The sequence below is a fragment of the Ixodes scapularis genome, unplaced genomic scaffold, assembly GCF_016920785.2.
Source record: "Ixodes scapularis isolate PalLabHiFi unplaced genomic scaffold, ASM1692078v2 PGA_scaffold10__122_contigs__length_95168666, whole genome shotgun sequence".
NCBI classification, from domain to species: domain Eukaryota; kingdom Metazoa; phylum Arthropoda; class Arachnida; order Ixodida; family Ixodidae; genus Ixodes; species Ixodes scapularis.
This window is the reverse complement of record NW_024609836.1, coordinates 55,757,849-55,784,428: the sequence shown is the minus strand read 5'-3', so window position 1 is coordinate 55,784,428 and position 26,580 is coordinate 55,757,849. Positions and strand designations below refer to the sequence as shown.

Below are 26,580 nucleotides of genomic sequence, written 5' to 3'. Positions count from 1 at the left end.
GTATATTTCTTACAACACAGTCCTAAAAGCTAAACCATAATACATCATTATTTGCTACAAACTGAATTTGCGAACCGTGAAGTAAGCGAAAGTTGAGGCTTCGGCGAGTTGGTACATACTTCGGAATTAAAAACAGCGCGGAAAGACGAGGACCAGACAAAGAAGTGACACGGACGTAGCGCTGACTTACAACTGAGTTTATTGAACGCAAAATCGCAATATATATTTGCGGTGTCACGAACAAAAGAAACGAAAGAATTCAGCCCGTGTGATGCGAAAAAAAAAAAAAGAAGAAAATATCCGTGTCACTTCTTTGTCTGGTCCTCGTCTTTCCGCGCTGTTTTTAATTCGTGAAGTAAGCTTAGAAACGGAACTGCAGTGCTCTGATAGTTAATCTTTATAGGAAAACTAGCTTCTCATATATTTTTATAAGGCAATTTATGGCGCTTTTGGATTATGGTTAGACTATTTATCTGTCTTTCAACAGCGGTGTAAACCGTTATATGAATTATATAATAGTAAATTGTAGATATGAAGTTTTTGTTTCGTTTCGGGAGAGATGAAAGAGAAACCCTACAAAATTCGATAAATATCATTATTTTCCCCATAATGCTAGTTTGAAGTATAGCTTTAGTCTTCATCTGGCAGCAAGAAGGGTTTTGTTGGATCCTAGGTTCCTCACCTTCCTCTTTTCTTGAGGATAAAGAATCGACTGCTTAAAACGTGTGCACATGCCCCACAAAACTGAGGAGCTCAGCAAAGCAAGACATTCCATACTTTAACTTGAAATCAGGGTTTTTGTATCTGAAGGTAGAGAGAGTGCATATTTGCAAAGCTCAGGTGGTACGTTAGTGAGATGTAAAGAATAGGGCTGGGTGTCAATCAAAAATTTTAACCCGACGATCAATCGCCTCACTTTAATCACTTAATTAATTAGAATATACAACAAATTATACTCTTGATGTGTATGTAGTTGGGAACCATTCAAAGATACTCACACTCACAGATTATTACTTCAGCTGCATGAGTAAAAAAAGGTCTTTGGAATTCTCCGGCATGAGCGATCTCCTTTGATTGTTCACAATGGTCTCTACTGCGCAAAACGGACATTCAGGCGGCGATGAAATGCACCGGAGACACGTCTAACCTTCTGTACTTGTCTGGAGTTACACGTCTCGCCCCTACGGTTTACTTTATTCTAAAATTTGACCTAGATTTGCCCTTCATGCAAGCGTACTCGGTCACGTCTGCGTGGTAAAAGCGTTTAATTTTACTTTCTTTCGGTTCGTCATAATGCCACCGATTAACAGGTTAAAAACGTTTAATCACTACTAAAGCATGATTTGATTCATCGGGTGGTTAATTCATAAATTGCCCATTCTTAGTGAAGATACGCGAACTTCAATTAACACTTGGCATAAACAGGCCTTAGTTAGCCAATCGAGGCTGAGGATGTGAACTCTATATGGGCGTGGGAAAGGGCAAGCGGCAATGCAAAAAGTTATCCGTCCTTCTCTCAATTGTCCACCTTGCGGAAAGAAGAAATTCAATCTGCCACAAAATCAGTCTCTCTTAATTTCGGTGCAGGTTCGAGTTCGATCAAGATCTTTCGTGGGCGTGAAATTGCCCGTAGACCCGAGATTGTGTATCTTTCGAAGGGCGCAAGAAAACCTGACGTTTCATTTGACACAAAAGCAGAGCTCGTTTAGGTAGACGTGGTTATTCTTTAACATATCGCGGAAAATGTGTAAATGTGAGTGATTCCAGTCACAACCTTAGAGATATCTTTTTTAACTGCTCCAGCGTAATATATCTAGGTTCATATAACCTTCGCTTATGTATTCGTTTTTTAGACATGCTACGAGTTTGAAGTGAAAGCCATAGGGTGAACAGCCTACATTCTTAAAAATTAGAAGAAAAAAGTTTAAAAAGTAGTTTAATAAAGAACGGTTAAGTGCAGGCGCATTAAGCACGACAATCAGCGTCTAAAGAATTTGCGTACGTTTTTTTATTTCATTTTATGAATTCTCCTACGAAGATGAAATATCCCTGGAGGCAGTCAGTGCAGAAAAGACACCGAAAAGTAACATTTAGAAATAATATTTCAAGTGAGTCGATCCTTTGCACCGCTTTGCTTTATTTAACTGTATTGTATTTTTGTAAGATGCATTTGTCGCGGAAAATTTAGTCGCGGACAATGCATTATGCATTGTCCGCGACTAAATTTTAAACGGAACGTCCCGCAGCGCAATATGGTGCAAACTGTTTTGAGCATCATTCAATAGAAACACGCAAATCTGCCAATTTAAAAGGCCAAGCTTGCAGAATTTTGCAACATTATAAATTCCTTATAAAAAATCAGAATTAGGCTGTGTTTAAATTTGTTATATAATTTTGAAAAGCATTTTTACTAATACTATTCGAAATTGATAACTAGCATAATAAAGAAACACAAAAAAATGGGATCGGATATTGTATTTCAGTGCAGCCTTCCACCGCGAGCAGCATTTTCTCTTTAGTGTTATGCGCCTATTCCTACAAGCTTATATTTAATATGCAAACCAACATTCCATAATTATATTTTGGAAAATGTGAGTTTTACAATTTTTGGATCAGAAACGTTATCCGTGCAAACGGAGTATATTTTAATGCAGATATGCGAAATAATGTTTATAAAAATAGATATTATTATTATTATTATTTCTATTATTTCTCGCGTGTTTTCTGATTGTGCCAAGGGGCGATGAGCCTTGATTTAATCCTACTACTTTTGACAACTTTAGCAGCCCCCTCAAAAACAAATCGTACCAAGAAAATATCACAATTCCCAGGCAAGCATTCGAAAAAAATTACCACCGTTCGTTGGGCGCGCGCAGCTCGAACCGGTTCCATAAACCGAGCAACCCTGCAAAAAGACGGGAGGGGCGGAGTCTAAACGGGCGTCCCTCCGTTTCCATGACGACCGCCAATCAGAATAGCTGGAGCACAAACGACCCGCGACCGCATCATAATGTCACCGCGACTCAGTCTCCCGTCGCTACTGTGGGAAAGCGAAACCACCGGTCGCGTTTGAGCGGGAAGGAGGAGGAGACGACGTAGGGGCCGCAGCCATTTTCCGATAAAGTAGCGGGTCACAAAAAGCAACTACGCACAAAGAGTTGAACGGCAGACACCGCCGCCGCCGCCGCTGCCACCGGGCTCAACGCGCAAGTACCGCCTCCGTGAGGATCGCGGAATCTCCGCCCAGATGGGACTCTCCCCTAACGGCCGTCCCACAAACCGCCCGTGAGGCAGCGGGGCCCCCAAACGCTCCCCGGTCCCAGAAACAGCGTCAGTTCACTTCCCCGACCGGTCCCGCGCGCACCGCGAACGCGTTGCAGAGGACCCCCCCGACCAACCCAACGAACGCCGACGCCAAAACTCGTGATGATGACGTGGTGTTCGCCGTGCCCGTGAATGTGTCCCTGCCAGCGCTACCGGCTCCGAGGACGTCGCCGCTGCGAGTCGCCGTCCCGTCCGTCCCCGTGAACGGATGTCCCACCTGGGTCCGTCCGCCACCAGCACGATGCTCCCGTCGTTCGGCTTCACCCAGGAGCAAGTGGCATGCGTATGCGAGGTGCTCCAGCAGTCCGGCAACATCGAGCGTCTGGGCCGCTTCCTATGGTCCTTGCCGGCCTGCGAGCACCTGCAGAAGAACGAGAGCGTGCTCAAGGCCAAAGCGCTCGTCGCCTTCCACCGGGGGAACTTCAAGGAACTGTACCGGATCCTGGAATCCCATCACTTCTCCGCTGCCTCGCACCCCAAGCTCCAGGCGCTCTGGCTCAAGGCGCACTACATCGAGGCCGAGAGGCTCCGGGGTAGGCCCCTGGGTGCAGTTGGGAAGTATCGGATTCGCAGGAAGTTCCCGTTGCCCCGGACCATCTGGGACGGCGAGGAGACCAGCTACTGCTTCAAGGAGAAGTCGCGGAACATTCTCAGGGAGTGGTACGCCCACAACCCGTACCCGTCGCCCAGGGAGAAGAGGGAGCTCGCCGAGGCCACGGGACTGACCACGACGCAAGTCAGCAATTGGTTCAAGAATCGCAGGCAGAGGGACAGGGCTGCCGAGGCCAAGGACAGGTAGGAGACGACCCTGCAATTGTTTTGGGTTTTAGGTTGTTTTAGGCTGTACATTGCCCGATTCAGTTCGACCTGATATCGTCCAATTTTATATAACCAAGTACCTGTCAAAATGCATGTGCAGTGAATACATTAATTCGTGCGTTTTGTTTCGCAGTTGGTGATATCTCGATTGCCGCCAGGCAGTAAAATAGGTCAGGGGCGCCATATCCATGTGGCTCTGAAGTCTAGCTAAGTAAACCTTACGTGGCTTTATTGATCTCATCAGTGACGACTATTCGAGATTTGCGGTCGCAATATACTGGACGAAGTGCAGCCAAAGAGTGACTTGAGATATTTAAACAGAAGGTACTCGACACCTAAAATTCCTTTTCATTTCGAGCATTTCTTAGCCCACTATGAAACCCTACGACAGTCCAAAGGTTATTATGGCTTTATCCTGAAACGGTCTTGATTAACTGTGATTGAGAAATGTTCTATAGCTGGCGAGTTTTGAAAGATTAATATTGTTCATCTGTAATTTCATTAAGATATTGGGGATAGTAGATTAACCTGGAAAAGGAAAAGTATGATCACGTGTGTTGTATTTGATGTCGTGGACCAGCGTTGTGATCTAGATTGACTTTTTGTTCACCGTGGATATTTCAGAATCTAGGTTAGTCCGCGTACCGGAAATGACGCATGCCATGTAGTGAAGGCACGCTCTGTCCTCAGAATCGTGATCCCGAGATTTCGAGAAGCACTTATGTCGCTGAACACCATGTGCACGCATTAGGAACATTTTATTGTTATTACATTATAATCACACATTGTCCTTTAGTGAGAGCCAAGCAAGCTCATGTTTGCGCGACCTATTCTGAGCCCGATCACATTTTAAGTCCTAATTTTATCATATGCCTTTATTTGTCTTAATGATCATTAATAAATCATAAGGTTGTGTTTATTCATATAAATATCCTTTGAAATAGAGGCACAACCGACGAGTGCGGCGGTTGATGTGTAATAAGAAAGACACAATATGCTAGATTTCAGTGGCGTTTGCCATGTTAATTCTACTACACTTTTATATGAAACGTCGATTTCGGTTCACAAAAACAATGTAAAAACTATACCTGAGAGTAAGTCACAATGAATATCAAGAACCAATGCAGGATGCAAGCATATGGTTCAATGTATTGGTGCCCCCACCGCAGGCATTGCGTAAAAATCCCTTACCATTAGTCAATATGTATGATTATGTCCCCCCGCTGACGGCAAGTCATTCGTTCCGTAAGATTGCATAATCTAGCAGCATTCCCGACAGAACGTTTATACTTTAGGATTTGGTATGCTTAATAAACCAAAAGGTCTACTTATCGCGTCGATCGGGTTTCGGATATTCACAGGTTTTCTAGAAGAAAAACAAAATATTTACAGTGTCCAATTGACGATAAGAATCAATTTCCACACTGAGCAAGCTAAATGGTTTACTGCTTGTTAGATTTATTAGGTGAGTTGTTGCTCTCATATTTTAGACATTTGACGTATTCCCTAGCCAAGATGAAATGATAAAGAAAACTTATACTTTAGTGCCAGGACAAGAAACGGTGAACACAATATGAGATAGGAACCTTCCGTCACATGCTTGAAATGAAAAATACCATGAACTATATTTCTAGAGCTTAAACGACCGGAAAAAATGTTTTGCTTTTTATTTACTCATCTCAATTGCAATATGTTGCCGTTTTGTATACATTCAAACATTTGTGAATATTCGACTTATCCCCAACAAAGCGGCATCTTTTCTGGTTTGTTATTCGCGTAACTTATCTAAAGCTTCACTATAAGTTATCGCCCCCCCCCCCCCCCCCCCCCTGTCTGATCTGTTAAATTCAGCCACACGAAAGTTTGTAGCTTCCATCAATATTTTCTGGTGTTTGTTCACTAGACTGAAACGCGAACTTGTTCTTTAGACATCCGGACGAATTATTGAAGTTCTATAACGAGTTATATTTTCATTTATTTCACAAATTGTCACTTCAGAGCTAGTAGGCACTTCAAGTTTGTACATTCCAAAATACCACGTACATAGCAGAGCAGATGACACACTAACTAACATAACAAAATAAAGAAAACAATGATGAATAACAGATATTGTTTTCTTGTGTGCAATCATATAGGTATCAAGCGTATAAAGTGAAGAAATAAATAGAGAGCTTGATCATCCAAAAAAGGCGACGAAAGACATGCTTTATGGTCGAAATTTTCCCTGTGCAAGATCGGAGACACCTCGATGCCTAATGCTATGGTCAAGAGCAGAAATAAAATATTTGCGACCTTTTACATGATTAACACATCAGAGCTGATAATATAATAAATATTTTTGGCGTTGTGACACATAGAAGTTTGCATCCCTGTGCTGTGCGATAGGCCACTGGTTCTAGAAATCGTGTTAAGACTCAAACGCTAAGGTTATCACAAATAGTTTTGTAGTGATTGATTTGTCTACACTAAGGCAGTTCTTGAACAATCCTGCTTTTTCAAAAGTCGACGTTTGCTCCAGCATTCGCCCTAGATCCTATTGACGAATGCTACTCAATATTACTAATAAGTCAGAAATTACGTGGCAGAATGAGATACGTTTTGTGCTGCACCGAGCTGATGCCTATCAGAGTTGTTGATGGAAAACTTATTTCGTCTTGATCAGCTCTCTATGATTAAATAATTCCAAGCGTCAACTCGTCTAAGCGTAATAAATGAGGAATTTTGATAAATACACGAATGGACGCTACGCGTGCTTCCAAACTGAATTAATTCTGATTATACGGGGAAAAGATTCATGAGAGGCCCTCACCTTAGTTGACTAGGTTGCCTTATCGCTTTCATAAATCTAAGACCTTTTCTTGGGTAAACATTCAAGAATATTTCGATGCCGTAGCAACTATCCGCAGTATACAGCGCCCATCCCATAACCCCGCGCTAATCTCGAACACGACTTTGTTTTGGAGATTAACACACGCATACACCGCCATTACGGAGGCAATAACGAGCACAATTAAATACCCAATGCCTAGGAACACGTTCGAGAAGGCTTCAAGCAGGCGAATACATCGCCGTAAGACATCCACCGCGCGATCGTAATGCAAACCACGTCTTCGTGCACGCCTACGACCGTATCCCCTCGTTCGAGTCGTGTGCGCTACGGAATAGCGTAATGACCCGCTTGTAATTACAGAACGCAATTATACACATCCCGCTAGAGGTATATAGCGCGCTCGTGCGCCGCCGCGATTTTTACTTCTGCTTCGTAGATACGTCTAGCGCCTATCTATTATCCCGCAACATCGTCTGCTTCCCCCCCGCGAAAAGAAGCGTCCCGGATTGTACATTAAAGTGACCGACCGCGTTAGGCCTACACACGCCCTTCTCGATGGATGATATCCCACCGACCAATTAGAAGGCTCCGACGGAACGTGTATATGCGCCGATGGACGTAGCAGATACTATGGCGATGCGGATGAAGTGAAGCGGACCTGTACACGCCTGAGCTGCATAACAAGAAAAGAGCAAAAATTGGCAGAAGGGGTTAACAATATATTTTCTTTATTTTGCGATAGGCTAATCCAGGGTATGGTTGGTTGTTCGTGCGTCTTGGTTAATTGGTATTACGGTCTACGAGAAGCTAATAAGCTCGGGTGTTGTTGAAGGTCTGTATACTCTGGTCCGTTGAAAGTGATCGTTGCATGTGGTTTACACACTTCGTATATTGAGTGCTAGTGCTAGAGGTTGGGGAACGTTAAAAAAAAAAAAAAAAGATTAGATTGTGGTGTTATCAAAACGTAGATCGTGTATGTCCCCTGGGTGCCTCGCTAACTCGAAACAAATATGCAAATACAGCGTAAGAACCGGTCAATGTTAGAAAAAGAAGAGAACACACATTGGTTCATTTTGGGAGTGTCGTCTTGCTCTTGCCGTGTTGCTTATAGCAATGTGTGTTTGCTCTTAAAATATATGTCTTTGAAGCTCGCGAGCTGTTACTTTTAGCATCCGCCGTTTAAGCGACACACTTGGTCATCCATGTATTCATGGAGGTTAGAGGTGAGTGAAGGAAAAGCGCGTTTGGGTTGATACAAAACTAATTAGCCTAACGGTTTTCGAGTGTTCGCTTTCCTAATTTCGGACATGATTGCGTGGGTATCATAATCAGATTTTTAGCTTCTGCATTTAAAACAGACGCTTATTTATGTCCTCTCTGTGCATTTTGTTTGTTCCAGGACAAAATTGCGTGGACCATTGATATGTGTTTACTCGCTTTCATTCCCTGTCATTAAGTGTCACATGAATATGTCGCGTGGGAATCATTCGCAACATTCGTTTTTAGATTTACTGATATATCAAATGAAAAGTAATGACGCCGATTATATATGAGCCTTAGTGCAGAGATAAAACGTAACCTCTCAAATATGTGCACCTGTAAATTCGTAATAAATATAAAAGTTGGCTAGTTGCTTTAACACAGTAAGCAAGATGTGCGAAGAACAGACAATGATATGAACACAAGCACGGCAGCTTAATTCCAGTCTCGCCTCCGTGTGGCGCTATTAATGTTCATAGTGTAGAAATGATAATCTAGTAATGTGGCGTTATTAATTGCGGCTATTGAAAGTACAAAATGATTAAAATACCACTTATAAATACTTTGTTTGCCTAGGTATAACCGGTATTTGTTCAAGACAAAGTAGTGTCAATGTCTATTTTCCCGCAAACTACGAGGGTGCTAAACAATCACGAAAAATTATGAAAGCATACCGTTAAAAAGGGGGCACAGATAGCATTCGGAGCCAAAGTAGTTTGCTGTGAACCTAGCCGAGTAAGATTCAATCTTAAAAATCTTTCAATTAATTTTGTCTTGAATCCCAGGTTGTTTTTCCTCATTGCCTGCCTTCTTTCGTGAATCGTGAATGAATCATGAATCGTAAAGAAATTCGACATTTGAGTAAACAAACAGTCGGCATAACATCTGACGCTTGCACATTATTTAACTTTTAATTGTATGTGCTGGAACTTAATATGCATGATTTTATGTAGAAAGATATACAAAAGCTTTTAGGGGGGAGGGCGAAACTTTCATTGGTATGATAAAAATTTGGTTTAAACATGGTATACAATACTCTTTTTTTTTTCTTTACTTGTCCTCACGTTTGAGTTTATGATAGCGCAATTTTAGCGTACGGGTGGTGGATTTAGTCCATTAGCTTCATTTTTTCTTTTCTCTCTATTAGAATTATTATATCTATGATGTAGTAAGACGCCGAAAGCTTTCCCACGCAATTCTGATCAAATGTCGAGCTTGAGCACGCGCTGAAGCACAACTGAGGGCTTCCTCCCGAGGAACTCCTCCGAGGCATCCGAGGTCAGTGGGGAGGGAGAGGAGGAAGGCGGCTGCAAGATCCCTTTCCCCATTCTCTGTGGCCCTCCAGAGTGATATACTCAGACGTAAACACGTGGCCGAGGTCTGGAGCCTGCAAGAACGTACTCTCGTAAAGGGATCGGTGGGTGCCTGAAGAAAAGCCCGGAAGGAAGGAGGGGGATCTGTTCTACGGCGTATCGAAAGACTTTCTTTGCGCGAGACAAGGGTCTTCTTTGACGTCGGGTGCGGCGCTTATCGAGAAATAAAGGTGCACTATTATAGATATCTGCCAGCCGCCACTTTTGAAAAGCTTGTCTGGCCACCGTGAATGGGAAACGCTCCGTTTCTGCTGCCGTCTGGCAACCATGGCTTGACTAGCAGACGACCTACACACGGCAGCAGCAAGATGGAGGCACCCAAATGTCTATACATCTGTGAGTTGTGAACTGGCGTAAAAAAGGGGATCACGAATGTTGAGTCGATGCTTTATCTGTGTTAAGTAGCCAGGGAAAAGGATTGGATTCGTATGTGGTTACAAATCTATACTCGAAGATCATTCTCAAAGCAATTGGCAAGACGACAAACATTGGTGTGTGTGTGTGAAAAAACAATGAGTGTTGACTCATTGTTGACGCGATGAGTGTTTACGACAGTGAGTGTTGAATTTAATTTTGAAGAAAAAAAGCAGTCGTGTGCACGAAACGTTTTACGATCTGTTTGGTCTCCTTAACTTTGTGAAAAAAAACACTGGAATAGCAGTCAGGTAGATGCAACTACAACTCCAATTTCAGTAAAAGTATATACGTGTACGTGTTTAAAAAGAACGTAATATTTGCGTTTTATTTTACAGCTTGTTCTTCTGAGCTCATCGGGAGATACGAGAGTGATGTAATGCTATGCTAGATTGTCTTGTCATGAGTGTTTTCTGGTGTAAATCTCCGCGTTGCGAATTTTTTCTCAACTTGCTACACATCGACTAAGAAACGTCAACCTGTGTAGCGTAGCTGACGCTTAATTGTTTTCTGTCATAACTTTTAAAAAAGCACCGCTTTAGGAACACTCATGGCGGGCTGTTTACATTTCGAGATAGAATAAATTCTTGATTCCTCGATTCGATGAGAACGATTACGTTATTTCAGATGTTCAATTTATATCACTAACACATTGAATCAAAGCACAAAAGGAATTCGCCCTTCCTTCAAGAGAAATAGGCGTCGAAATAGTAAATTTAGGTATTGAGCAATAGTCGTAAGACGGCATGTAGTAAAGGGGTAGAGATTTGAAACAAAATAAGAGTCTGACCCAATTATGAAAAACCGGTCAACCCTTGGCGGTTTGGATACGTAGTTTAGATGCCGATCTCTCAGAGGGCGATTGAATACGTCGTATTCAACCTAGCAAAGAACAAGTTTTTCTCTCTCCAAATATCTTTGCACATTCGCACGTTCATATTCGCCTTCAGCATTTCTCACTGACGTCATTCACGGTAGCTTACGTGCGACCCCACGGAACACAAAGGTTTTGCGCTCCGACCCATAACGAGGACGACCACCGCGACAGGCAGGCGCCGTCGGTATACATTCGTCGACACCCTTCTCAAAACAAAAGAAGAAGCGCGAAAACCAGATACAGCAGCGTAACGAAGCTCCGCGCACTAACGAGCAACACAGCGTTGCCGTTTCCCGGACCTCCGCCAAACAATAACAGCCGCAGTCGGAGCACCGTTTTGATTGACAGCTAGAGGTGTCCAGGAGGCAGACCTTCCCGAGGTGCTTGCCAATCGCTGCCTATTGTTTCTACCGTGAGGCCTTCGTCAGCTGTCGACTTGACAGCTCGTTTGCTCCGGCAGAGATCGCCATCACTCGACTACAATGGCGCGTATTATGTTGAGAACTCGCGAGAAGTACAGGCATACCGCCAGCGAGAGGTATAAGGACTGTGGTTTTAGTTCAACAATAGCTCCCTTCCCCCCTTCCCTCTATGCAAGCTGTCGTAGGTTCACGTCATAGTGGCAAACAATCGATCCACCAGGAGTGCGAGAATACAATGGGAACCGGTAGAGTGAACGTACCGTTTCGGCGTTGATGGGCCAATCAGACGTGCCGTGGTGCGGGAATTGAAGTTGATCGAGCGTAGCGGGTTTCCGATTGGCCCATAACAAAGGAACCGGGTAGCCAATGACACTCCGAGTAAGCGGTCGTTCCGTGGCGTCGATATAGCCCGTAATGTGTGACACGCAGACACAAAGAACAATGGGTGGTTGCGTGCATTTTCAATGTCCTTCCGTGCGAAGTTACGGATCCTCCACTGCCACAGGCTTGTTTTCTGAAAGGCTGGCCAGAAGCCATTTGCTAATTGTATATGCGCATTAGAAAAAAATGATACTTTGAATGTAGCGATTATTAAGCCATTATGTGCAAATGCGTCATAGAGTCATTCACTTGATCGCACACTGTTTTGGCGCAGAGTTTGTTTAGCGTTGAGGCAGACAAATGGCGTCAGTGCGCTTACTGCTGCCGAATCCTCAGCGTTATTATAGCCATCGTTACGAGATTTCAGGTGCAGTAAAAAAACGTAACTAACGTAGACTCTTACGACGTTCTACATTGCATTTAAAATACAATATAAGACACGCATTAGATTGGGGTGCGTGTACCAGGAGTTCATCAAGTTTGTATTTTCTCCTCTTTGTTGAAATTCACCGATTCTTATCTTGTTTCGAAGGCTCTATGGCGAACAATTTAAATATGACAACCTCAAACTATTGAGCATCATTTGATGCGCATGCCTATGATACTGTTTCATGCTGAAGCAGATCATGTAAGGCCATATTAGATTCTATTGGATTATTATACCATCATTGGACAGACGAATTCTAAACACTTGCAGCCCATCGTTTAAAGGTTGCAGTAAAGTTTTTGATGCTTTTGATAGCCGTCTGAAGCTATGATAGCAATATTTATTTAATATCGCCGGTAATGTGGTTGTGATACGTGAAATTAATCTTAAAATAACGTTGTCAATGATTTTCTAAAATGATAATTCGTTATGGTAAAGCAATTCCGATATCTGATGACGTAATGTCAGTCAGCAACTGATTGAAGTACTGAAAAAGCCGAAGACACTAACCTCACAATGGCTGCTATCGCTGTCACTAGTAGAAGAGGCCGTTCGCATTTGTTACATGGACACTGTGACGTGGCCTATATGAGCCCGGTTTACGCTTCTGATCAGTAAATGAACAAGGAGGTTTCCGTCTATATTCGTTCCCCCAGGCTGCGAAAATAATATTCTAATGTCAGCATTGTTAGAGGTATATTACTTCTTAGTAGTTTGGGTATTTTTGGAGTTCGTTTCTTTTAACTTCAATTTTAAGGAATTAGGCACCTTTCTAGGGTGCATTTTGTGGTCACTGAAAATTTGAAAATCCTGATATTAAATGGTTTTAGATCACTCAACCGTTTGATTTCTTTTCTTTACCTTTTTAGTTTGCATATTTTTATAACTCCTTTTGAAAGACTATTCAACAAGGAAAATACTGAAAGGTTTTAAGTTAGTTCAACAATTCAGGATTAAGAAAACGGCTGACACCGGAGAGAAGTGTCGCCAAGCTTCTCAAGCCGTCCTGTTAACGAATCAAGATACTAGGTGATGCATATTTGTATTTTAGCCAGTCCGGGTAGTATTTATTGCCATAAGATTGCCGGCGTATGAAACGTGATTGACTGCTGATCACACAAAACGTTTGTTTACTAGACATAATATTGGGATAGTGTGTGACTCCCAGACTTGTAAACAGATAATGAAGTCGGAAATAAACAGGTCTTCGGAAGAAATATATCCGGCGATGTCAATACTTTTTTTTATTACAGACTGATCATGCAAAACATTACGACAAGCAACCCTGCACTGCGTGAATAAGCGCGCCTGTTTATGCGCCTTCCCTGTTATCTACCACCTGGTGATGTGGCTGGTAGTTAATGGCTGCCGGAGATACAGGGGAATGATTTTATTGGCTATGCGTTCGTGTCTTGGAGAAAAATGCTGCTGATTTAGGCAAGTTTGACAAAGTGCAGAGCGTGATGGACCGGCGGCTCAAAACAAGGGTCTCGGTAACTGCAAAGCTAGTCGGGTGTTCGCGAGCTGCCATAGTTAGCACGTATCAAAAGTGGAAGAACGACGGTGAAACTTTTAGTTGAAGCTGAAGCGTCCATGCCTCAACAAAGGATCTTAACGTCGGAGGCTTTCCTGCTTGGTGAAGCAAAAAAGGCGGCTACTTGTGGTTGAACCTAGAGCTAGGTACAATGCAAGTCAAGGTACAAGTGTTCCTTAGCAAACAGTTCCTCGGACCTTGTTGTATATGAGACTCCCTAGCAGACAACCCTTGCAACTGTTTTGCTTGCCAATGGTGAATCAACGTGGTCTTAGGTAGGTGGAAACATTGTTTTGGCGGACCTGTGTAGTCTAAGATTATAATTCCCAAAAAACTGGAACATTACTTCTGCGTCTCAGCATGCAAGGTTGCTACATGTATATTTTTAGACCATCTCGATATTCCAATGCTCAAGAGGTTCCCACATCTTTCATAATAATGACATTCCTCTGCCAATGCAAATAATAACATTGAATTAGGCAGGAAATTCTGAACATTAAAAGGTAAATACATACACACGCAAAAGTAAAATATATAGTGCACGACGGACACAAAACCGCTCTTCACTGCTCCCCTTAACCCTCATCGTGAAACTGGTTTGCAATCGCAATTTTGGTCGGCTGACATTTCTTTGACATTCCCGTTACTGCATGCAGACAAGAAACAACTTGTTCATGAAACCGGGGTATGGTATAGTAATCCTCCCCCTTCCGGTAGAAAGATACACGCACCCCCGCACACAAAACATACAAGCCCGTCGAACGCCTCCATAAGCTGGAACACGCTTCACCTAACCACTTCCCCTACCCGGCCGTATTCAGCCTACACCCCAGATATAATGGAGAGGGCGAATCAAACCCGCGGGGGGCGCCGAAATGGCAGCCCTTCTCCCAAACGAAACAACGGCCTTCCTCCTTAACAATCAACCAATCAGACCAGCTTGCAGAAACCAGACGGCGCTCGTCAACACCTGCCCTGGACGCCATTGTCCTGTCTTCACCTCCTCTCCTTCGTTTTTCGCCCTCTTTCTCGAAATTCAGCCCCCTCACGCTCCCAACCTCTCTCTCTCTCTCTCTATTTTTCTCTCACGCTTTTGTTTTTATACGCATGCGCAGAGGCCCCCTCCCCCGAGCGTAAATGGTGGCGACTCACGAAGGCCCTGGAGGGAGCACACACACTTGGTGGTTAAGTGAGGTCGCACGCGATGGGCCCGTTAATTTTCTCGAATCAAAACACTGCTCGTGGGACAACGCACGTCACGTGGTTTTCTGCATTGCGTGTTTGGGACGAGAAGAGAAGCAAGTTTGCAAAAAGGGAGTAAATGAGGTTTTGGGGTTCCCTGCGGATTAAGTGTGGCGTGCCCTGAGCAGACGTAAAAGCGTTCCACTGTTAAAACTTTCCCCGTTGTGTTCATGCGCCTGCGCTTCCTTGTTTTCTTTTGTTTTTCTTTACCTCAAAATTAATTGGTCGGGGGTAGTTGAGTAGAATCTTTTTAAACTTTTGTTGGGGTTTGTTAAGATCGCCGATTGATCATTGACATACACCATTGTTTAGGTGTGTCTACTGCAACGAAACAAAGTATCTGAATGAGGGGGGAATGGACTTCGTATTGCGTTGCTCCAGATACTATGACAGTGCGAGCAATGTTCCTGGGCATCGTTCGTTTTTTTTTTCCTCAGATATGTGAGGTACCAATATCTGTTTTCACAGTTTGGTCTAAGCTTCGAACACACGGCTGGCACCTAACCATTTCCGTCGCCCAAACAGGAGCGGAAGTCCCAAAGCCGACTGCTAGTCGAATAATGACGCAACGCTCGTCTTCTCATTGATTGGACACCAGTGCCCGCCGAGCGCCTTCATCTATATGCTCGGTGACAGGTCAAGAACGAAGTGGAAGCTCCTCCCAGACCTTTCCACTTCAGCGGAGCGAACGGTGGAGAGGAGGTCGCGTCCTCTCCAGCGTTTGCTCTACTAAAGTGGAAAGAGGTGGGACGAGCGCGCTTCGGGCTTCAACAATGAAAGAGTGCATGAAAGAGCATCAAGAAAAACAGATAACGAAATAAAACACACCGTCAGACGTACTCCCTTTGCCGAAACGGTAGCAACGAGTAGAGGTATGTTCGGATGTTTGGTTCTCATTCGCCTCGAGCTGGAGCCGGAGCTCGGCTAGTCACTACCGCGTTTTAATCGTTATGTTTTCCGCAGGCTCTGTCTATTTCGTTTCACACTCCAATAGGCCTTGAGAGAGTCGCATTTACAACGCAACCGCTGAAGTTAGCACACAGGTATACCATTCGCGCCATCCAGTTTCCACGTATGTACACGATTTCTCCACATTAGCACCTCACATTCTGTGTTAACACTGTATTTTCGAAGCTTGTACAGCAAAGGGGCAGCTCTTTTCTTTGATAATGTTATCATTGTTTACTTATAAATGCTCACGGTTTGCTTGAAGTCGCGTGTATAGTAGACATATTTTTGTGTCCTGTGTGTCCGAACACTTTTTTTTTTTTAATAAATCAACTTTTATACTAAGCGATGGACACCACGGATATTACTAAAAGTACGACTTTCTGCTTGCAAATGCTCTGCAGTAACCGGTACTTGGTGCAACAGAAGAGGGAGGAAGCAGCCACTCGTCGAGGATGAAAACATAAAATAAACTGAGAGGCAAATAAAAGCTGCCTCATCCCCACATTCCCTCAAACAAAATAACTTGAGCCAAGCTATATTCCTATTCACCTTAGGATGAACCGCGAGCCCTCGAAGATAATTCAATGTCGCTTGAGTGTCACGTGATCATTCTGGAGAGACGCAGTGACGCATAGGGAGTGTTGCCACGTGACGGGTTCACTGTGCCAAGCTGGTTAGCATGACTGAAAGCGTCGGTCGGTGATCTACCGTACGGAGCAGTCTTGTACACGTTACTGGGGAAAAAATCGCTTACAATTGCAATAATTGTCGGCTAAAAAGTATTAAATTAGGATACTCGATTACTCAGGAAGAAACGTAACTGGACGTTACTTGAAAGAGTAACCGTTACTTTTATGGTTACTTCTGATTTTTAAAACGATAGATGTGTCCGCCCGTTTCAAAACGGGTATTTCGGACAGTTCATTAGGGAGTTTTAGGGAACCGTTTTCGCACATCGGATACGGTAGTATGGGCGCTCCGGTACGAACTGCGCATGCGCTACCCCAGTAGACTCGCGCATGCGCAGTGCGTACCGGAGGGCACATCGTACCGTAGTCGCGATGTGCGAAAACGGTTCCCTAAAACTCTCTATTATTGGCTTAGCTTCACCCAATCATAAACCACTTATCTTCTTAATTCACCAATTTCGGTAAAATATTCTCCTGTCGGAGACTTGGTTCAAGGATTCTTTGGTTGAAGAGTTATATAAACAGAGCTTGTCATTAAAAAGGGGGAGGGAAAAATAGTAACGACTAAAGTAATTTTAGTACTTTCAAGCGTAAGGATGATTAATCCTGCGACTACTTCCTCATAAATACATTCAAACGATTATGGCATTACAATCAGAGGTAATCGACTACAAGTCATTTAATTACATATAACAAGTACCCACCAAGTCATCGTATGATGAAACGAAGGACAGTATCGTTATGAGCTGATGTATGATAAGCAAGCGCACGCTGTGTGCATCGGACTTGCAAAATAGAGAACCGCAAAAAGAAAAAAAAAAAAAACTTTAATAGATAGTGCATTGTTCACCATTGAGGTTAGTAAGGTTTCCTGGGTTATACAGAACTCGTTTTGGCTTTGCCGTCTTTTTGATACACCTCAATTTTTTTTTTTATTTCTGTACTTTTTGTATTTAAATTAAATACCCCCCCCCAAAAAAACAAAAACACACACACACACTTATTTAGGCAATCAAATGAATAGTCAATTAATAAACCAGAATTTATTCCCGCCTAAAAAAAGTTATTACAGAAACAAGGCAACCAATTGTTGGGCCCAACGAAGTTTGGTTCCTCATCGTCTTAGCTCTCACCCTAAACATGGGAGATCAGACAAATTCATTTTGCAGCTCTACTCGATGCGAGCACAATCCACCGTGTGTAGGGGAGATGCAGGTAAATACCATATATTCCCACATAAAAGTCAATACCAGTCACAAAATAACTAACACCAAAATAATTTCGGAGAGTGCATGCGCCGACATGTAAACGTCTTCACATAAATCAAATAAAACGCAACGTCTCCTTCTGGGGCCCGTACCCAAGAACGCTAATAAGTTGCTTCTACATCTATATTACTAAAACGGCTTATTCTTTTACGATACAGTTTTCTCAGCCTGGTGTCTGGACTCTGAAACTTAGTGAGGATAGTGCGTGATTTAGCTCTGAACGACACCTTATTCCTATAAATCTATTAACACCTTTCCTTGCAGAAGTAATCGAGCTATTAAAAGAGGCTTTTCAACCTTCTATTATTGAAGACGTGTAAGCCTCTAAGCAATATCACACTCATCACTATATTACTTAGGCAATATAATAATATGAGACGTTATATTCCCTTTTGGTTCAAACAAAAAAACAACACTTCAGACATTTTTTGAACTTCATTCGGCCTCTTTATAACACAAAAAAAATCTGTTGCTCTAATGTATCGTCAATTTGCACCTTGTCAATAAAGATAGCTGGCATAAGCAAGTTTTCAGTGGCGGACTGGGCAAATAAATGCATTTCTGTGGAAGACTTACGTTCTGGATGATTTCTAAGGGGTATGTTAGGTTCATAAGCTATAAGAGAAAGAGTTTTTTTTTTTTTTTTGGGGGGGTCACATCAAGACTTCAGAGGTGCTCGTCCGCTAAGCGGACAAGAACCAGCTGATCGGCGTAAGCCGCCGAAACCAGCCACTCCCGCCAGTGTGGAAAAGGGGGTTTGGGGTAGTGGGAAAATCGAATGGCGGTGGGGCAAGCGGACAGGAGATGTTAGAAGTTTGCTCAATTAGGGCAGGAGGGATTTGATCTAAAACGATTGAGAAACGTCTAGTTCCTTTAGGAACCCGAATTATTTCTTCAATGTTTGCTTTTTGTTCCTCTTTTTTTTTTAGTGATGGCAAATGACTAAACAAGTGCAATAGCCTCAAAGCGGACTGCCAGACAAGAGCGTTTTTTTTCCTAGCTTGCCATTAAAGTGGCACACAAGCAGCAATCTTGGTGCCTGCAAACTAAGGAGTGAAAAAAAAAAGAAAAAACGGGGAAAATTATATGAGTTGTGTCAGAATCATTGTTTTTAGGCGTTACCGAAAAAAAAGTAACGAAATACGTTCCTTGCTACTTGCAAAATAAAGGAAAGAAACACGTTGCCGACCTACGTTACCACGAAATAAAAAGAACGCGCTACCTTTACCGTTAAAAAGTAACACACGTTGCCATTGCGTCTATTTTTTATTTGTAAATTGACGGTAGCCGCGTGTGTTTTTGGCGGCAGCTTTTTTCAACACTGGGACGAAGGGCGTGGGCGCTGTGGTTTTTTGCTGATGGGGACGTTTTGCGTGGGGAAAAGAAAGGCAAACGTTTGAAGGTATGCGGAATGAGTGCAATAATAAATGATCTGTTAACTACACTTTGTTTCAGCGTCGGTCCAGACGCAGCCGATGCTACGAGCGAATGGTACCAATAAAGCGGCGTTAAGAGCGCAACTTACTAGCCCTTTTCCGCTCATGATTGGCTCAGCGATGATAAAACATGTACATATATAAACATAACGAACACCATGACGGTGCCCTTTTGAAGCCGTCTGATTGTTCCATCAGCTCGTAGCGTCCGCTGTGTCTGGGGTTAATATGAAACAAAGTATGAAGACACGAAACAAATTTAAGCGTACTTTTTCCCAGGTCTTTGGAAGATGTGAAGAGTAACGTAACTAGAGTTACCCATCATTGGAAATAAGTAATATAAGTACGTTGCCCGTTATTGTTTTGAAGATGTAACGAGTTCGTCCCTACGTTACCAAAGAAAAACGAACTAACGCATTACCGGTAACGCCGTTACTTGTAACGTGTTACCGCCCCAACACTGCTCGAAACAGAAAGAACGACTAACGGCAGACGCAGCCGGCAATCGGTTACAAAGTTGTGCGAAGCGCGAAAGGCTCCTCAATAAACAAGTTTAGTCTCCAGGCGCGCTTTCTGCGATGCAAGTGTATTTTTCCGCTTGAGTCTGTAGATCGTGTCGGAGAGCTCAGGTGCTAATGAGAATCATCGCGACGCGCACGAAAACGAAGACAACACCGATCATCCCCGCATGCGACGTGGAAGCGCAGACATGGTTCATAGTGTTCGCTATACACTCGTTAACAATAAAAGAATTCGTGGCCGCAAATAATTATTTGCAATTTTGGTTTTGAACACAGTTGAATATGGGCTTTAGTACAGTTTAGTTGCAATTTGTTTCACTGCATCGTATACTTCGCAATTTAGGTTCAGTTGATTAATGCTTTATGAGTGTAGGCTTATTCTGACCGGATACATTTTTGCTTAGTGGGAAACGTCTGCCAAACCAAAGTGCTCTGATGTAAGGCGTTATATTGTTATGCACTGTGATTGTTGTAATTATATTGTTAGCAATAATTAACTAGAAAAGGTACAAAAATTTGACGTAGGTTTTATCCCGTTTAACTATTCAGACAACCACGGCACCTTGATTACTGCCACTTTCAACGTGTAATCTTTGTGATCAATGTGCATGCCGAAATGTACATTAAAAAAGTATTAAATACACCACTGAAAGTGCTACATATATTCCTCTGGTGATTGCGGTTTTACTGAACGCGAGTATGAATGAAGAACTCCAGAGTACAAATATATTGTTCCGCGTTTTCTTCAGGTGTTTCACCTATTTATTTTATCCGCAAGGGCGGAACGCAGTAAGGAAGTGAAAAGTATTTCGTCAGCTGGCAAGTCCGCCCTCGACGATGCGCAACTTTTTAAAATCAAATAACTCAAACGTTTTAAGCGGGAAAACCAGAATCAAGTTGTTGGCACACCAGTTGGATTGCGACAGCCTTATTCGAGACCAATTGTCCAATCCGCAGGTCCAGCGTTAACACGCGAACAGCAATATAAAATTGCTTGGCACCCGAGACGACTAAATCAGCCAGCCTAAACGCCAAAAGCCGTGACACGCTTCCGCTGTCTTTTGTTTTCTTTCTGTTAATTTGCATCTAAACTATTTTGACTTTGTGCATCTTTCTTTTTTTTTTTTTTTGTTATCTGCTCCCCGCGTATTTTGGCGTGTCTTTGTTTCTCCGCCTGTCCCGAGCTCCTGTAACGTCTGGTCTGCTCTGGCAACCCAGAGCTGCCAGACGCTTTCCAGGTCGCCTGGCTTTTCTCTCTTTTCTCTTCTTTTCGCCTGTTACTTTGCTCTCTCTTTGTTTTCTGCTGCCTTCGTCGCCTTGTCTCTTCCCTGTTTTTACCCTCTCTCTACTTCTCCGCCTCGCCTTCAACCTCTCTTTAAAGTCGCCACTTTCTCCCGTCGAAATGTACGGTAGCAGAGTGACGACCTGAGCTTTATTCCTCGCTAGCTTACTTCGCTCCTTACATGCCGATGTGCTCGTGTACAACTGAAATCTGACATAAGTGTGGTGACTTTACACGAGGAGAAGGCGATTCGAGCTAGGGACTACGGCTCCAAACTAGAGCTAAGCAGTTGATCGATTAACCTTGAAAACAATCCTTTATTTGTGATTACATTTTTAACCGGTTAATAGGTTCGGTTTTATATAGAAAACTTTGGGGAGGAAGTAAAAATGCCTGATTTACTACTTAGTGCACATTCTGCATGGAGCTAGATTGTTGTATTCCGCGGTAAACAATTTCGGATTCACGCAATCCAGAGTGATTATGAGCCTCAAATATATTAAAACATTTCGTTTTGTAGTATGATGTCCTTATTTTTGTTTGTTTTGAAGGGTGGTACAGCATAAATGTTTAAATAAGGCTGCCCATTAACTAATTTTCAATAAAAATATTTAAATAAGGCTGTAATAACTAGTAAAAGGTAAGAAATATGTAGTTTTGACACTTTTTCAGATTTTATGTTGGAGGTCAGCGCAAATCAAATATTTAAATAATTACTCGATGAAAAGGTAACGATTAATTGGGTTAAAATGTTAATTGATGCCCAGTTCTACTGTTCAAACTCCTAACGGGCGTTCTTTTCCTTTACACTGAAAACGTTAAGTTGACAAATATTTCAAATGAATAAACAGTCTAGGCAGCTTTCTCACGAATAACGCGTTGTTGTGTTTAAACAACAAATTGAGAGATAAAGATCCTCTGGCACTGGTGCAACTGGTAACCTTTGATTTCTACGTATCAAAACATGTTTTTGCTTTGCTGAGAGTCACTTACAAATATTCCGCTTAGCAAACATTTTCTCCAAATAATGCTGCACACGCAATCTAGATGCATGTATGAAGTGTTCGCAGTAACGTGTTTAAACTTGGAACTATTTTATATGTCTAAGCAACACTTCTATATTAAATAAAATTATGAGTGTCGGTAATTCGGGTACAGCCAAAGCGAGCTCTATTTAGAGGTAGTGTCACATCTCGCACTGAAGCAACTTTGAACAATAAAGCAATTATTTTGCTTCCAGATCGTAGCGGGGTTTGACGTATATCACGAATTACTATGGGAAGTCCTGCAGCACGTCTCTCGTGTTTGCCTGCAATTGACATTAGAAAAATGCAGTTATTTTCATATTTTGATTATCATAGCGGTGAACCTTGTTAACAGTGAGCAAGAATAACACAAACTTATGAAACAACTGTTGATAATTAGACTACATAGAACTCACAAACGATAGCTAAGTAACACACGTTTTTTTTCATTCTTCATTATATCATTTTAAATTCCCGGAGAACAATGTGACCTATTTCATTCATTACTGAGTCCTACCAGAATAATTTCTTTCGCGAATACCCAGTTTTTGTTCAAAATAATTACATAGTGATTAAAAACTCACCAATACCAGACTTGTATAAAGATAATTGTCAGACCGAGACACTGATTGACAAATACTTTCACTTATGATTCACCAAAGCCTTAAACATTGAGTGTGCTCATAATTCAAAGCCAAAAGCAACAAATGCATCTACCGGCGAAATCGAATTTTATTTCTAATATTAAGTTTTCATGGAATTGGGTACCCTTATGACTTGTGAACAATAATTTCCGTACTATATTTGACATGCAGGATGATTTTCGAAAAAGTTATACCAGTCTTTAAGACGTATTTGTTTTGTTTTAGCATTTATTTCGCTGTCTACATCTTCCGACACTTTTGAGCGGGTGAGAGTCAGTGTTCTGCTGTATAAAGGATGAACGGTTCTCCCATTATCAGCCGCTCCGATGCATTTTATTTCACACAAACACAGCAACATAAGCCTGTAGTATGAGGAAATGATACTACTTTCACACGCCGGTCTTATTACCGTAATCTGAGCCTATCCTCTGCAGATTATTTTTGTTTCGTCACATATGGCGCACACTACAAGAACTCTCTTTACCAGAGGCCTTTCATGTTGTATCTTGGTCGAGGCAGTAAAATATTGTCTCATTCCAATCTCATGGTGTGTCCGTAAGTCATGTCAAAGCTCATAAGAATGTCGTCAGCAGTACCAAAGCTACAGCAATTTATCATTCTGAGCGATGCGGTCGCCATCTCGCGTCCCTCGAGTGAGTCACTATCAAATACGCTGGCGTTTTTTCGCGAAAAAACGTGTTCTCTGCTTTTTCTCACCGGGTACAAACATTATGGCATCAGATAAACGTACAAAGGGTAGAAACAGAAATACGCTTATAATCGTAAACACTTTACGACCACACGGTCCGCAAAAGCATTGAATTTCTTGGACGAGGAACCAGGCGACAAAAATTATACGATAACAACAAAACATGCAAGTTTCTAAAGGACAACAAAAAAAGAGAAGACAAATGTCAACAGAACAGTGGCGTAGCGTAACAAAAGTTACGTCTCAGATTAAAGGCAACGTAGCTATTGCGTCATATTTTAACTGCTTTAATTACTCTGGGTTGTGATGCTTTTCCAGAAGCCTATTATGATCAAACGGAACATAATACAAGCTTGTTTGTTTTCATACATTGCGTACAATTTTAGAACAAAACTCTCAATGTTCCCAAGTGTTCATTCTTTGCCTTCTGAAAGATAATTAAGAAAAACAAAAAAACCTGCCTGGTTGGACGTCTCAACCGAATCATCATCGGTAACCTATGTATGTACTGATTCATCACAGAGAAGGTCAGAGACGCAGCGAATTCAGTAAGGATACAAAAAACTCTGCTTCAAAAAAAAAACAAAAAAAAAAAACACACGTTTTGTGTGGCCTGCACGGCTCGCAACACCGCCCAAAGCCCGAGAAAAAAAAAATTGAAAAAGCAGCTTATCTCTGCATGTTACGTTTTTACGCTCAGCACGACTGGAGGCGTGCAGAAACTACAAAACCGGCGGAAACAGCTGTTGTACGACTGAAGTACCTTAACCTACTTGTAAGGATGCCGGGTAAAAGCTGTATTTCGGTTAAGGCAGAGGCCCCCCATTGCTTCTGAGTGGAGGACGTGATGCCGAAAAATACTAGCACTTGTAGTAAAATATAGAAGTTGATTTATATAGTACATAAGGCTCGGAAATAGCTGCCTATATCCTATAAAATGAGTGAGAACTTATATATATATATACATATATATATCCGCGCTGCCATGGTTCATTCTTGTCGAGATTTTCGCCAAAAGCGAAGGCAGAATGAACGTCCTCTTTCGCCTGGGACTCTCCCATTGCGAAAATACAGATAAGTTCAGCCATGTTCCTGTTGTTTTTCTGCACTGTGAACTCCGCCGTGCTTTGTCCAAGTAAGCATTCCATCACACAGCTGTCTCTGATGAAAATAGGGCTCGGGCCGGGGGGGAGCGAGAATAAATTCGATGGTTGATAAGGAGAAATGGTAAATTTTCGGTCGACCATTCTCGCTAATCCACCATTAAGCGACATTGCGCAGTTAATGCAAATACCCTAGATCTCCTGGTTGGTTTAAGTTGCCCATACCCCCGGATCGCGTGTGCAGCAACGCCAATCGACCACTATTGCATCCCCACATGGGTCCCGAACCAACCACCCCGAGACGCTGCAACGGCTGAGGTAGCCGCTGGCGTCGGCCAAAAGGGGTGGGCGGGGGCTTTTATAGCCGCCAGGGTTCCTATAAAAGCACTGCTCCAAACCGTCAATGGGACTTTTCTGGCACTGCCTGTGCGCACGCGTACTGGGCAGATGCGGTTAATCTGCCATATTTATGTCATCGTTATTGATCTATGATCAACAAAAGCCGGGTGGAGCTGAGCGATTTAATCGAAACTTGACGTAATTCTTCTGTTCAGCCTTCGACTACGAGAAGAGTACGGCCATGTAATCCCTGGGAAGGGTTTCCGGAAGAGCCGAAAAAGCACGCAGATTCCGAGCACAGCCGAGGCTACAGTTCCAGGGACCCAAAAGCGCAACGTCACGGCGCTCCACGTGTTTTTGAGGGAATCGCTATTCCCTGGTAAAACAAACACGAACGGATAAAATGAATAGTGCAGGATCACGGCGAGTTTACTAACGTGACTGGAACCCAAACGCGCACAAAGAAAACGAGCTCGTGCCGTGACGACTCACCTTTGTGATTTCCGTTTCCGGAAAACGCTCATTCGGAAAATGGTGAACCGTGAAAACACCCTCTTGGCGTCTGCTTCGCTTCATGGAGCAGCTTCCCGCGTCAGCGTCTCGTGGGCGTTGGTATACCCTAAACCCCTTTCTGGCGACGCTGACGTCTACATTTTTCCGGTGCTTATCGTCCACGTCAAAACTGCCCGGTCACTGGGATCCAGCCGCATCCGAGGTGTCGTTCTGCAGAACAGAAATATACTGCACATGTTTGTAGCACATTCCACAGCGCCGTGAACATAAATGGATGCCGCGCAGAGGTCAACTTTTGGGATGGTCCATATGTACCAGCTGACACATTCGCGCTTATCGTTCTTAAACGTTCGACCAAATTTTGACATGCAACTTGTAGAGCGAATTGGGCCACAAGCCTCGCCCCATAGCGTTCCTCCGGTGCTATAGTTCTTTACCAGAAAACAAAGCGATTCCCTAGAGTTGCTGAAAGTTTTTTTAGTCAAGGTAAATTTCCATTCCGTGGTTTGGCTTCATGCCACGAAGATACTTTCCCGAGCTAAGTACGCATTATCGCTCTTGGCCACTCCCGAAGGAGGTTACCTCGGAATCTTGAGCACGACTCGTTTGGCAGGACGGCCGTTCTCAAGTCTCCTTGCGACACCAAGACGCAATGACAGACACCCTAGGCTAGAATTTAAAACCCCTTTCAAACTCTGAAACAGAACCCCGGTCTGTAAAGAACGTGGCACGAGTTCAGGAGCTTCTCGAAACGCCTCCCCTCTTTCTACCAGAAAGCCTGCAACAAACATAGAAGTTGCCGTTAGTGAGAAACTCAAGAAGGAACATAAAAAGTGTTTCGTCACTGCAAAGCTTTTTTTTCTTCTTCTTCTTCTACGTGTTTATTGCATGGTTCTGAAGGACGCTCGGCCGCGTGTCGCAACAAGCCAAGTTTTCAAACTTCGGTTGTACGGCACTTTACCCTTTCCCCGTTTTTAGCCCGTCCTCCTCCTCTTATACTTGCTCCTTTCCCAACGACCCCCTCTATTCCTACAGTTAAGTCTCACATTGTTATGACCCTCATTATCGGGCGGCACTAATAAATTCAAACGAGATGATGCAGCAAAACACGAGCACTGACATCTCACTTGCACTAAAAAGTTATATTTTTGCAATGACTTGCTGAGGCTCGCATTCACTAGAAACCATTTGCAACGC

The 26,580-nt window shown here is 42.9% G+C and overlaps 1 protein-coding gene across 1 annotated transcript in view; it reads left to right on the top strand.

Moving 5' to 3' along the window:
• Positions 1-3,018: 3,018 nt before the first annotated feature.
• The window catches only part of LOC8039001 (homeobox protein SIX1), a 44,343-nt gene continuing 20,781 nt past the window's right edge, over positions 3,019-26,580 (top strand). Inside the window, exon 1 of the mRNA XM_029983926.3 lies at positions 3,019-4,119. Within this exon, the coding sequence (XP_029839786.1) occupies positions 3,533-4,119 (587 nt within the window). The 5' untranslated portion in view covers positions 3,019-3,532. The remainder of the gene's footprint in view (positions 4,120-26,580) is intronic.